The sequence below is a fragment of the Tauraco erythrolophus genome, chromosome 15 (genome assembly GCF_009769465.1).
Source record: "Tauraco erythrolophus isolate bTauEry1 chromosome 15, bTauEry1.pri, whole genome shotgun sequence".
NCBI classification, from domain to species: Eukaryota; Metazoa; Chordata; class Aves; order Musophagiformes; family Musophagidae; genus Tauraco; species Tauraco erythrolophus.
In genome coordinates, this window is record NC_141479.1 from 11,741,638 (window position 1) to 11,754,439 (window position 12,802).

A 12,802-nucleotide genomic window follows, 5' to 3' on the forward strand; every position below is an offset into this window, starting at 1 on the left:
CACTCCGCAATTCTTCTCCTTTCTGAAAATTTTATAATATCAGCTCTGCAAAATTTAGATTTTGTAACAACAAGATTTTAGTCAAGTCAGTCCAGAATGCGAAAGGTAATTCTTGTAATACCAAAATGCAAGGGCTCTCAAGAGAAGGCAAGCTTGCAATAACAAGATTAGGCAAACCTCTATTACAGACTTTGTATTTCTGGGATATTCCTGAATGAATGTCATCTGCTTGGTGATCATAAGGAATGCCATCATATTCAAAAGAGTCTTTCTGTCCAGTTTTAAACAAATCTAGACTGAGAGAATAGACGTAGCAGTTACCGAGAAAAACTTTTATTTTGTCATAATTCAGTCCATTTGCCCTCAAATTCATTAACACACTTTACATCACAGCCTGGAACAGTGTTTTTTTTTACCTAAGGGGCCTATTTATTTCCACTTGTAAAATATATATATACCAATATATTTATTTTCCTCTCTTCTAAATCCCTGGAAGGGAACTGACTGACTTCTCATCTAGAAGAATTCAAAGGTACAGACGTTAGACCAGGGGGAAAAACTACATAGTAGCACCATGTGTGAAAAGTAAATCTTTAACAGAAATATGCAAGTCTGAAGTAAAAAATTCCAGTGAAGGCTTAGCCACGAGGGAAATAGAGACAAAGAATTGAAACCTTACAGAAAAACAAATTTTTTAAAGTGTAGGTTGTAGTCCAGGGTGTTTATATGGCTTTTATCTTAGGACAAAGAAATAATTGCCCGAAAAGACAGAGGTAACAAGCATAAACACTGGAATCAGACACAATAGAAATTATTCAAACAGCGACAAAACAGTTTTCACACTACAACTGGAAGGCTGCAGAGAAGTTCTTACATGTTTTTGTAAATGTTAAGGGAACATACTGAGTGGAAAATAAACAGGGACATTTACCATAACAGGCTCCTCTCCCCTTTTCACCTTCTGCCTCCCATTCCCAGATACTTTCTATTCCCTCAATAGCCTTTCTGCCTCTAACTGTGATTTGCTTTAGATTACTTGAACATACTGATTACCTGTGAAATTTTTTTCAAGGATTAAAGTCGTTAAAGAATCATGAGATTGGATTACGCATGTGAAAATAAGATACTATTACAATATTATTTACAGTTGTATTGGTAGACTGTTGCTATAGGAACACATCCAGAATCATAGTGAACAGGGCTCCATCCCAGCATGAACCAGCCTGTTTGCAACAACCGACTCCAGAGCTACTGCACAGCTCACATAAATTGTAAATAAGCAGGTAAAGTGTGTATTTCAATGCCACATCTCAAGAGCAGTTGCCCATGTATTTCTGTGATTACTTTTTAGATCACTTCCATCATATTATATTTTTCTGTAACACTGCGGGGAAAAAAAAAAATAATCCTGCAAACACTAAAGTACACTGTGTGACGGTTTTCCTGTAAAAAGATACAATGCCAACCAAGCGTTGGAGTGCCTTACATGCATGGAATTATGTGTGAGCTTTAATGTTTAAAATAATCAGATTCTATGAGAATAAGTTGGTCTGCATTTTATTTTTTTCAGCTTTCTTTGATGAGGATTAATGAATGAATGGTCATAAAGCATGCCAAAATCCTAGGAAAGCACTCTAAGAGCACACGCTTACTTAACTATTGTGAGCAAAGGATAATGTTTAATGCTTACCTGAAATTTCACTCTAGCTATAGATGGCTGAGTCATTGTCACAGAAAATGTAACAGCCTCAACTGAGAAACAGAAAAACATTAGAGATATTAAAGCAAATACTTGATGACTGACAAGGAAAAGTATCTTCATGGTAATGAGCTGGGTAAAACTGTTTGCCCAGACTAATCCTCAGAATTCTTCTGCAAATGTGGTTTATTTTTCACAGGGCTTTACAAAAACAACAAACGGCCCCCCCCCGCCCCCCCCAACATCAGACAGTCATAAAAATGGCAAATACAAATAATTGTATCTCCATTACTGAGCTCTGAGACTGCGTTTACAAGTCCGATTCTTCTCACTTCTTTCGCAGACATAAAACGTTTCCCAAGCAGGTCTATTGCTAAACTGGTCTATGTGCTAAGCAGGTCTATGTGCTACTGCATACTCCAGATCAGTGCTTTTCCTCCCTGTATTTAAACAAAACCTACTTTTTCCACGCTACTCTTTTCACTGTCTGCACACCTAAACTTGTTCAGAACTTGCTTACCTTATAAACCAACGATTTTTCAGAACTGCACGCTGCAAACACACACGCCTGTACATTGAAGTGTTTTTCCCATGTGAAGAGCTATAAACACATTCTACACGGGCACAACTTAAAGAGATGTGAGCACACATGATTTCATACTGCGCTGGTCTGGGCAGAGCTCAGGAGAAGCCAACCAAAATGTCCGCAAAATATTAACGGTCAAAAATTCTTCTCTATAAAAAGGTAAGTATTTTATAACAAACATACACCAATGAGATTGTGCATAATCTTACGACGCTTCACTCTATGATACAGATGTTTGCTAATCTGTTTTTACCTCCCCCCCAAGATGTCTGAAAATTAACTCATAATCGATGAAAGTTAGAATTCGCCATAACTTCCGTTGTCAGGAGAACAGTTACAATTTTATTTGATGTCTCTGGTGTCCCTTCCCTCCTTCCCGCCGTCTCCACATCCTACAGAGCCGAACCACAACTTCTCCAGCCCCTTCCCGGCCGGGGGAGCCCCGCCGCTCCGGGACACGCGTGGCCGCGCGGCGCGTTCCCGTCCGCAGCGGCGCGAACGCCGCGGCCGCCCCACGCGCAACCAGCGCCGCCCCGCGGGACACGCACCGGCCCCCAAACCACCCACCACAACACGGCCCCGCCCTCGGAGCGTGCCGGCGGCCCGATTGGCCGCGCCGGCTGCCAGTCCGGGCGGTTATTGCATCATCCCGGCGGCCGGGCGGGCGGCCATTGGCCAGGGGGCGGGCGGAGCGGCGCGGTGTCGCAATCGCCGCTCGCCCGCACGCCACACTGTAAAGAACGAGGCTCGGGCCCGGCCCGGCCCCTCCCGCCGCCGCCGCCCGCTCGCGCCGCCACAGGTAAGCGCGGCCGCGCAGGGGGCGGCGGGCCGGGCCGGGTGGCGGGGGTGGGGGGCCGGGGGGCCGCGCCGGCCCGCGCCCGCCTCCCTCCCGCCTCCCTCCCGCCGTGTCGCAGCGGGTGCCGCGGCGGGCGCCGCGCACGGGAGCGCATGATGCAATCGGCGGGCGGCCCTGGCTCCGCTCCCCTCCCCTCCCCCGGTGAAGTCACGGCTTGGCAGCGCCGGGCACCCCCGCGCCCCGAACGGGCGGGGGAGGAGGAGCAGCGCGGTCGCGGACGGGCGGCCCCCGGGCCGCGGCCCGCCGGGGAGGGCGGCGGTGTCGCCGCCGCCGCCACAGGCCCGCGGGGGAGGGGAGGGGAGGGGAGGGGCGGGGCGGGGCGGGTCGGGCCCGGCCGCCGCGGTGGCTCCGGCTCCGCCGCCGAGGGAGCGGGGCCGGGCCGAGACGCCTCCAGGTGCTTTTGGCAGCCTTTGGGGTCGTTAACGAGCGCGCCTGGCCTCGGGAAGGGTGTGCGAGCGGGGCTGGAGCCCCTCCGGTGCCGCTCACGCCGCTCCCGGGATGCGTGAGGCCGCAGGGATCCCGGGCGCTGTCCCGAAGCACGATAAAGTGCCGTGCGCCAACAACCGATACTCTTCTTTCCTACCTTCTCAGGGGACTTTTGAATGTCTTGACGAGTCTTTCTGGTTCCCAGCAGATTTTTACAGCTCCAGACGCAACTTTGCGAACAGCTATCGCAGAAAGCTTGAGGTCGGTTTTAGCTCTGACATCTGGTGGGAAATAGCAGTCATTAAGGCAGCTCAGTACTCCTCTCAGTAATAATGCCGTGCTGCTCATAACGCCTCTTCAGAAAGCATCAAAATTCACATTTTGAAAAACTTGTGGATTTAAGGAATTAGTTCATCTTTAGCAATAGCTGCCTTCGTTTTATTTCAACAGACAGGTTCAAATTGGTGCCTTCTTGCCTCCTGGCACCTGGGATTGTTTGCGATTCTGTCATCAACGCTGCTCGACTGCAATTAAAATACATGCTTTAGACGTTCTGAGCACACTTTTTTTTCAAGGATATTGGTATTTTTCTTGTACAGTGCATGGAAAAAAGGGAGATTCTGAGGAAAATAGGGAAAAGTGATGTTGTCAGCTATGGCAACAGATGATAGGTTTGAGCTACCTACTCTGAAAAAAGTTGTTGCAGAGCCTTCAGTATGCGAGAATTACCATCAACTCTTACTAACTTGCCTGTGAGAGTGAGAAGCAAACACAGGAGCAGGCCCTCCCAGTCTTTAGCAAACGTGTGCCTGGAGTTTTATGCTGCTGTATTTTGTACGGGGTCATCTGGATTTAGAGTCAGATCCAGTGGGATGTTCCTACTGAAGTCAAAGAGAAGGGAGGCCAGCTATTGCTGTTCACGTTGGGACTGATTTTGCATTAGATGGCTCAGTGGATTTGTGCAATAAAGTTGTCTTGACTAATGATCAGAGTCAACAGTCGCATCTCGAAAAAGAGATGTGTGCTTTGTATTTTTTGCTGCTGAGTAAAAAAAAATGCTGATTTAATTAACAAATTAAAACACATCTTTTTTTTTTTTTTGCCAAAACAAACATTTGGAAGTTTAAATTTTTTTTTTCTTTTTTTTTTTTTTGTCAAAGCAAGGATAATATAGGCCTTGATTTGTTTGGGAGTCTCAGTGGTCCCTGAGGAGCGCTGTCAGATACTAAGAAACATCTCTTTGCCTGAGAAGGCACCTCAGAGTTACCAGCTATTATGCTGTAGTGGGTGGCCAGTTGGTGTCCTGGGTGGCCAGTTGGTAGACCAGGGAGAGAACGAGGCAGTTCTAACTGGCCACTGGAAGCACTACCATGTGCTGGGTGGAACCAGCCTAGGGCTGTTGCTGAGCTCAAGCTAATGAGCAGCTTTATGGGAACAAGATGCTCGGAAACTCAGCCTGCTTTCCAAGGAGCTGCCTCCTGCGGTGCTGGGGCTATCACCCGTGCACAGCAAACCAACCTGTTTGTGGAGAGGAGCAGAGCAGAGGAGCACAGCAGCCACGTCTGTGTGGCAATGTGTCTAAGAAACAAACTCTGAGACCTATCTGCCTCTCCATCCTCGTGACCTCTCCCAATTCCTGTGTCCTTTTCCTCACCCAGCTTGAGAGCCCCTTCCATATGTCTCGTAGCTGTTGCCTTTAAATCTCACAGTATTCCCTGAAGAATGCCCCACAGCACCTGTCGCTATCCAGGATATCCTTCTCTCTTGTTCTTCTCTCGAAGAACTGAAATTGGTAATAGGGATCCAGCCTCCAAATAACCAGGGGCAAAAATCAGTTTCAAGCCTCAACTGTTTCAGCTCCTGGGTTATCTGTGATGCAGTATAGTTAGTGCTACTTGCTTTGCATAAATATTAGTTGGAGCAGGACAGGAATCCAGGTGTCATCTCTCCCAGGTAAGAGTTCTGATCATCAGATCAGCTAAGAGCATGTCTTACACTAGACAAAATAGATCAGTTCCAGTGGGAAGGAGTTGAGGGACATCTGTTCTAGCAGGGCTAGGACGCCTGCTTGAGAGGTGTGACACTGGCTAATCTTCTCTCCTCGTATCTGTGCAGTGCCCAACTAAAATATTCCATTAAAAGTCAGTTTAATGAAACAAATATTTTTTTTCCTTTGAATTACAGGGGAATTTGATAGATCTGAAGGGAATATTAAAAGAATATTAAACAGTTTTGATAGTATAGAGAGAAATAGCATGTGGAACCTGGTGATGTGAAGAAACTTGTTTCACGTTGGGTGGGGTGCCTTCAGGGGCAGGAGTTGCCCATTCCTCTGATGAAGCACAAAAAGCTGATCATGAAAATGGTATGGGTTACTTCACTGGGCTGTCCAGGTGAAGTTAGCAAGCACTGTAATATGTTGAAATAGAGGGGACAGGAGAGCATTCTGTCTGACTTGGAAAAGATGTCAAAGATGAGTGGAAAAATTCTGTTAGAGGTGATCTAACAGAGCTATATACTCTTCGAGAGCTATAGAAATCCTGTATTTAAAAATAAAGCTAAACCAAAGCCAGTATATGCTCCAAGAGGAGCCTACACTTGCATCTTGACTAAAAAATGTCTAATCACACATACACAGCGACGACAACTAGCCCTGCCAGTCTGGTATTTCTGCACAGTGACATCTTGTTAGCTGTATATTCAGCTAACTGCTGAACCAAATTGCTTATCCAGTCAGAATCTAAGACTTAAGTGTGGTTTGCAAAAGTTCCTTTAAGAGTTGAATCAGGAAAATACTAAATACAAAGGCTAAGCATGTATGTATATAGATATAGCTATACAGATGTCAAAAAGAGTTGATGGTCTCTCTCTGCCCTGAAATATGAAAATGAAAAGATTTCTTGATAGGAGGGGTGTTGGTGTACTCACCCATCTTCTTCACTTAAGTTTTATGCGAGAAAACTTCTTGGTGACAGACATGTTAATTTCTAAAAACACTCAAGCCAAACTTAGTAGGCGTTTCTTTACTGAACCATATTATGCAGCAGCATCTTGTTCTGGCTCCCTCCTTGTGGAAGAAAATTGACAGCAGAATTTTAAGGCTACCCTAGCAGAAGGTAAAAGAGCAGCTCAGACTGCTGAGAAAAACAGACAAACAGGAACGGTAAACAGCTGATGAACCCACGAGTTCAGAATGACCAGTGACACACAGCAGCTTGTTTACAAACATCTCGCCACATCCATTCATCATCGAGACACAGGAGCAGTCATCATCTCTTGTGCTCTCACTGATGAAGCCATAATCCCTGGGTTGGACACTGCCCATGCTGGGCGCTTAGCGCTGCCCACCGCTAACTTCAAGTACTTGCTTTCCCAGCGGGTCCTCTTGAGGACAGGCAAGGAGGATGTTCAACACCACTTGTGTGGCACTGCATGGATGTGTGTGACGGAGCATAGGGCTGCACCGCTGCAGTGCAATCTGATCTTGCAGTATGATTGTTTTATGCCAGTTAGATACTTTTCTTTAACATGACAAGAAATCAACACTTGTTTGACTGATCACTGAGTACTTTCCATTGGAGCCACAGGTAGGCATTTCAGGAACTCAGAACAACCCTGTTGCCCTTCCTCTCTTCTCTCCCAGACATTTAGGAGGTCATCCTGTGAGATGGGAAGAGAAGGGGAGCAGCTATTAGCCTTGTCAGGGCCGTGTCCCCGCAGCAGCTGTGGTGGAGCCCTCCATGTTTCACCAGTAGGGTCAGGAGCAGGCTGACCTCAGCAGCAGGAAGAACATGAGTCAGGTGAGAGGGTGTCCTGCTCACCAGGCCTGTTTGTCTGCTGGAGAGTGGACAATGACCAGTGCAGGAGCTACAGCAGATCAACGTATTTTGTGGACAGGTCAGCTGTGGCTGCTGGCTTCCTGTGGGTGACAACAGTCCCGTCTTTACCACGTACTGATTTCTCACATTGCCATCACTCTGTGTTCCTGTCCCACCTGCTTGTTACGGTACCATTACAGGCTTGTCTTGTCTTACCTTGCTTGTGGTTGAAGGGGTTCCTTTAATGTCACTCAGTCAAGGCCTTTGCAGCACACTACCTTTTTCCGCAGATTATTTTTTTCTACTCAGTACTAGTGAGACCTTAAAACAGTCATCAGTTTGGACGTCGTCTTCAAAAGCAAGTGCTGTAAGATGACTGAGGAAAGGTGGACAGTCTGAGCAGTGTCATTCCAGAGAAAAGAGACGAGGGAGGAATTTGTCTGTGCGTACACCCAGAGGGATGATCTGAAGAGGACAAGGATCAAGTACTCCTGTTGGTCAAGAGTCAGGCTGTTAATAGGTTTAAGCTGCAGAAGAAAAACTCCAGTCTGAAAATTAAGAAAGTTATATAACTGGAGGAAAAGTTAGACAGTGGAACCTGTTGCCAAGACAGAGGTTGTGAAACTGGAGATATTAGAGGCTAGGCTAGACACCCATCCATCAGGGATGGCTTTGGAAGAACTGAGTAAAGCCAGTGAACAATGCAGACAGCTTGACTAGATGACCCAGTAGCAATCCCTTCCAATCCTAGTATGTTCAAGAGGCTTCCGAAATGCAGTTGGCAGCTTGTCCACTTCCAGCTCAGTTGTGATGTGGGACTGCCAGATGTACCATCGGTACCTCATGCTAAAGCCAGTGATGTATAAGATTGTAGCTGAAGCCAGCACCTTTAATAGCATTTTTTTTTTCCTACTAGGTTCACCTTGCCCTTAATCCATGTGAAGACCTGTTGGAAACACCTTCTGGAAACGTAAGTTTTCAGTCTCCTAATAAATTCTGTTGTGTCCAAGAAGAGCCTGTCCAAATGAGCAAGACATCCCAACAGAACACCGCTACAGATGCGAACGGAGTAAGCGTGATTCACACTCAAGCGCACAGCAGTGGTTTGCAGCAGGTTCCCCAGCTGGTGCCCGTTAGTCCTGGTGGCGGAGGCAAAGCTGTGCCTCCGAGCAAGCAGGGAAAGAAAAATTCCTTTGTGGATCGAAACAGTGATGAGTATCGTCAGCGTAGAGAGCGAAACAACATGGCAGTGAAAAAGAGCCGGTTAAAAAGCAAGCAGAAAGCACAAGACACGCTGCAAAGGGTCAACCAGCTCAAAGAAGAAAATGAACGTTTAGAGGCCAAAATAAAGCTCCTGACCAAGGAGCTGAGCGTACTGAAAGACTTGTTCCTCGAGCACGCGCACAATCTTGCAGACAATGTGCAACCTGTTGGCACTGAAACTACCACAACAAATCCAGAAAACAATGGACAGTAGACACTGTTGCAACCTTATGAAATGAACTCTCGAGGTGCAGCTTGTCTGCAATGCCCATGTAGTAACCAAGCAAAAACTCGGTTCTTTTAACCATCATTTTGTGGAGATTTTCTTCTTTTTAGGTTTAACACTGAAGAGTTGATACAATTCAATCAGAAACTGCTTAGTGTATTTGTTTTAAATATTTTTCTCCTCTGAAAATTTATCTAATAATACAGATCTAAATTCATAGTCAACAAAGAGCTTAGTATTAGGGAAATAGCATTTTCACAGAAATGTTCACTTACCTTCTTACAGGTTGCATCATGGGAGGAATATAGCAGGATGGTTCACTGTAGTCTCAGAAACTCACAATTGGATAAAATGTATTTTAAGTACCTTTTAGCGTACTTAAGCCCTTTGTTTTTTCATTACATATTACAATACTGCAAAGGCCATGGAGGGTGTTTGCTTTCTGGTTTGGTGGACTACTTTAAATCTGTAGAGCAGGTCCTGTAAACCACCACTTAGGTCTTTGCTGTCCAGTTACAGTTAATGGGGAGGGTGTAGTAATAGTGAGCTAGGATGCTTACTGTTGTTTTCTAGAAGAATAGCAATATCATATGATGATATATACAGGCAGTTGGCTTCCAAATGGCAAATGAGTCAGAAGCAGCATGTACAAGAGGTAAAGCAAAGTATTGACAAAGCCTTTTAAGCCTGCGTTCACATTTCTTACGTAGTGACTGGGGCCTTAGGAGAACAAGACACTGGTTTTCAGAAAACATCAAAATGCTACGAAAAAAATGTGCACTGCAAAATTGCATTCTTGCTGAGGTGCAGGTATCAGGGAGAACAAAATATGCAGCTTGGCTAAGCAATGAAAGGGGTAAGACAGCAACTGTTCAGCCACAATGTACGGATCACTGCTTGTTGAAATTCCATCTCCATTTTCATGGCTGTTCAGATTTGCAACCAAGATCTTACAGAAATTCGCAGTGATTTTAAAAATAAATGGCCCTAGTTTGAATAACCGATTCAGTGGAGTTTCTATAGCCATCATACAGTTGTGTGAAGGAGTATCTTTGGTCTTGTTTTATTTTCATAAAAGTTTTCTATAGCAACTTTTTAATGCTAGTGCTAAGTCTTTGCCATGATCCATAATGCAGTGGTATGTACTATATTGAGGATTTAAACAGTAAAAGTAAAGCAGGAACTTTGATGTAACCTTAATTTATTTTCATTTTTAAATATTTCATTGACAGTATGGTTGTGTTACATTTAACCTGTGTGTCTGGCTAGTGGATTATTACACTGTCTTAATTTCTCTCCTACACTACCTTTTTCCATAGATCATTTTGTAAGATGCTTGTTTGCCTTGTATCTGTACTTAGGAAGAGAACTTGGATATTATCTCTATGAAGATGCTCTTAGAAAATGAAACCTTGAAAAGTTCTTTTTGAATTTAAACTTTTAATACAGGCAGAAAACTTTTATGGATTGTTTTGGATTATGGTAGTCTTTTTAAAAAAGATATGTTTTTTTGGTTCTAGCTGCAGCTTAAGTAGGTAGGATTGAAATATCAGAAGCTAATAAAAACCTTTTGCTTCTAGTGCTGGCCTTGTTTTTTGTGTCCCTTTTATATTTCCTTCAATACAGAGGTGCCCACCTCAAGTAGCTGTCTTTGAGAAATCAGTGCAACAGTCTCCATTCCTGTCTTCCACTCAGGTTTTTACTCAATGGAAAGAATCAGAAACTCATGACAGTTTTGGCTGAATTCCTGATTTAACAACAAAAAAAAGATACCTACGACTAACAATATACTGCAGTTAAAGGGGGTGGGGGAGAGGGAGGAACAGAACACCGAAAACTACAAGGAAAAAGATGACCTGAAAGGTTCTCATTTGTTAACTGTGCACCTACTCTGGTGCAAAAGGCAGGAGATGGTCTCTTCCCTCCTTGCTTCTCTGCTCTGTGAACTGGGACTATGTGGCCCTGTTGTCCTGCCGTTGGTGGGACAGGCTGAGGTGGTGTCCTCTCCTGATAACCAGAACAAAGGCTCCAAATCTCTGGTATTTGTTTCTGATTTTGGTGAAAATTATTTTTTAATTCTCTTTGAGTGGTAGTAATACTCTTTCTGATGCTCTGGAGGGTGACTTCTCCACCTGGGACTCCTGACAGCTCTGATTCCACTTCCTCCTTGTTTAAACCAAAAGCACTGAGTTATGAGAAGTCATTTGTTTGCACAATGACATTTCTGGCTTGGCAGTCTCCGCAATTGCTTTGTTTGCCCAGGAAAGCACACAGGCTGCGTGCAGCACATCACTTTAATAAGTGAAGTTGTGGATTTAAGATTATAACAAATTATTTTAAACCTACCCTCGGTGAGAGTTGGGTTGTAAGAAAGGTGTTAGTCTAATATTCTATTATTCTCCTGCCAAAATAGCTGTCTCAGATCCCCGAGGAGCAAAGGCAGAGGCAAGGAACCCCTCTGCTCCAGGATGCAGCAGCCCAGGCTGTGTGACAGCAAAACGCCCCAATCTTACCCCTGTACTGCAAGGCACAGGAGAACACCCATACCTACGTGACTTGGATGATTCTCTCTTCTTCCTAAAGGAAGGCTGGAATAAATACATATCTACACAAGCCAATTTCAGTGTAGGCCTATAAAAGCCAAGGTTTTCTTTCTGCCACATTTTTCTTAATAACTACAAGAAGGAGCATTAACAACACTATGCATTTCACTAGGAAACCTTATTCCCATTTTCTCACTGCACCACCAAGAGAACAGGTCTACTCCAGCCTCCATGAGCACTAGGAGGCTCTACCGCTTTAACTATACCCTGCTGCTGCAGCAGCCTAACTGGTGTGGCAAATAAATCCAGAGTGCATCCAACTCCAGGGAGCTGAAGCAATTTCCATCTGTCCGTTCAGAAGTGCTCAGACCTTTCTAAACACACAAACTTGCTCAACACACTCTCTCAGTTATTCTGGTGCCAGTCTGTTTGAGTCTGTTTGCACCAAGGGGAAAAGGCGTTTGGGAAAACATGATGGCTAACAGCCTAAAACATCCTCATGTAGTAAAAAAGAAAGTTTGCTGTAACCTGTATTTTCCCTTCACTAAAACATTTCAAGTGTACTAAGTATCACTTTGCCATTTTTTAAAGGCTTACTTCCCTGCCCGCCCCTCTGCTAATTTAGAAAAAAAGTTCTAATTCACTTTTTGCTTAAGTGGATAAAATTTATGATAATTACAGAACAGGCTTCTGGAAGGAAGGATGAAATTTATATTCACCAAGTTCATGGGCCTGATTCTGAAGGAAAACTGGTGCACCGTCCCAGACCAAAACACATCCATATCTCGGGCAAGCAAAACAACAGAGAGGCTGGTTACGTGAGCGAGTGCTTTTCCCCAGAACTCACGGTAGGGTTTGTTCACTGGTACATGTCGGAGCAGAACCAGTTCTGCCTCCTGCAGCACTCCAGATTGCTCGACCTGTTCTGCAGCAGCAGAGCCCAATATTTGCCAAGATTAATCATAGGCAAGGAAAGCCTATTAACTAGGCTGGGGTTATGGCTTAGTTGAAACAACTCCAAACTCTTTTTTTTGAAGATCTGTGAAGTGTTACTTTAAAATAGTAACTGCTATTGAACCTAAGCAAAAGCAGGTTTCAGAGTGCCCAAAGCAGTGAGCGATCCCAAGGGTGTGTTCAGAGCATGCCACAGGAACGCACTTGGACGTGGAGGGAACAAGGCTGAGGCCATGAGCACCGTCTTGCACTGAAAAAACCTCCTGAGTTTTATGTGGAGACGAGTCTGGAGCAGTGCCAGTGTAGTTCCCGTACCTGCACAGCTACCAAAGCAAAGCCTGATGTCATCTGCACAAGTACTGCGTTTCAGAGGTAGGAGACGCGCAGTCGCTGCAGAGGGAAGCGCTGGCACAGTTGCACACACACACTGA

The 12,802-nt window shown here is 45.0% G+C and overlaps 1 protein-coding gene across 3 annotated transcripts; it reads left to right on the forward strand.

Annotated features, from left to right (window-relative positions):
- Window positions 1–3,048: 3,048 nt before the first annotated feature.
- On the forward strand, window positions 3,049–10,453 carry CEBPG (CCAAT enhancer binding protein gamma). 3 transcript variants are annotated; one of them, XM_086620838.1, is made up of 2 exons: window positions 3,049–3,084; window positions 8,302–10,453. In XM_086620838.1, exon 2 carries the CDS (start codon window positions 8,410–8,412, stop codon window positions 8,860–8,862), a length of 453 nt encoding a protein of 150 aa, XP_086476964.1. In that variant the 5' UTR covers window positions 3,049–3,084; window positions 8,302–8,409; the 3' UTR covers window positions 8,863–10,453. The 3 variants fall into 3 exon arrangements, with proteins under 3 accessions (XP_086476964.1, XP_086476962.1, XP_086476963.1); XM_086620836.1 differs by lacking the exon at window positions 3,049–3,084 and adding an exon at window positions 3,664–3,828; XM_086620837.1 differs by lacking the exon at window positions 3,049–3,084 and adding an exon at window positions 7,355–7,573.
- Window positions 10,454–12,802: the final 2,349 nt, after the last annotated feature.

Excerpts from the sequence above, each read along its gene's own strand:
- CEBPG (XM_086620838.1), top strand. The coding sequence starts at position 8,410 with ATGAGCAAGACATCCCAACAGAACACCGCTACAGATGCGAACGGAGTA.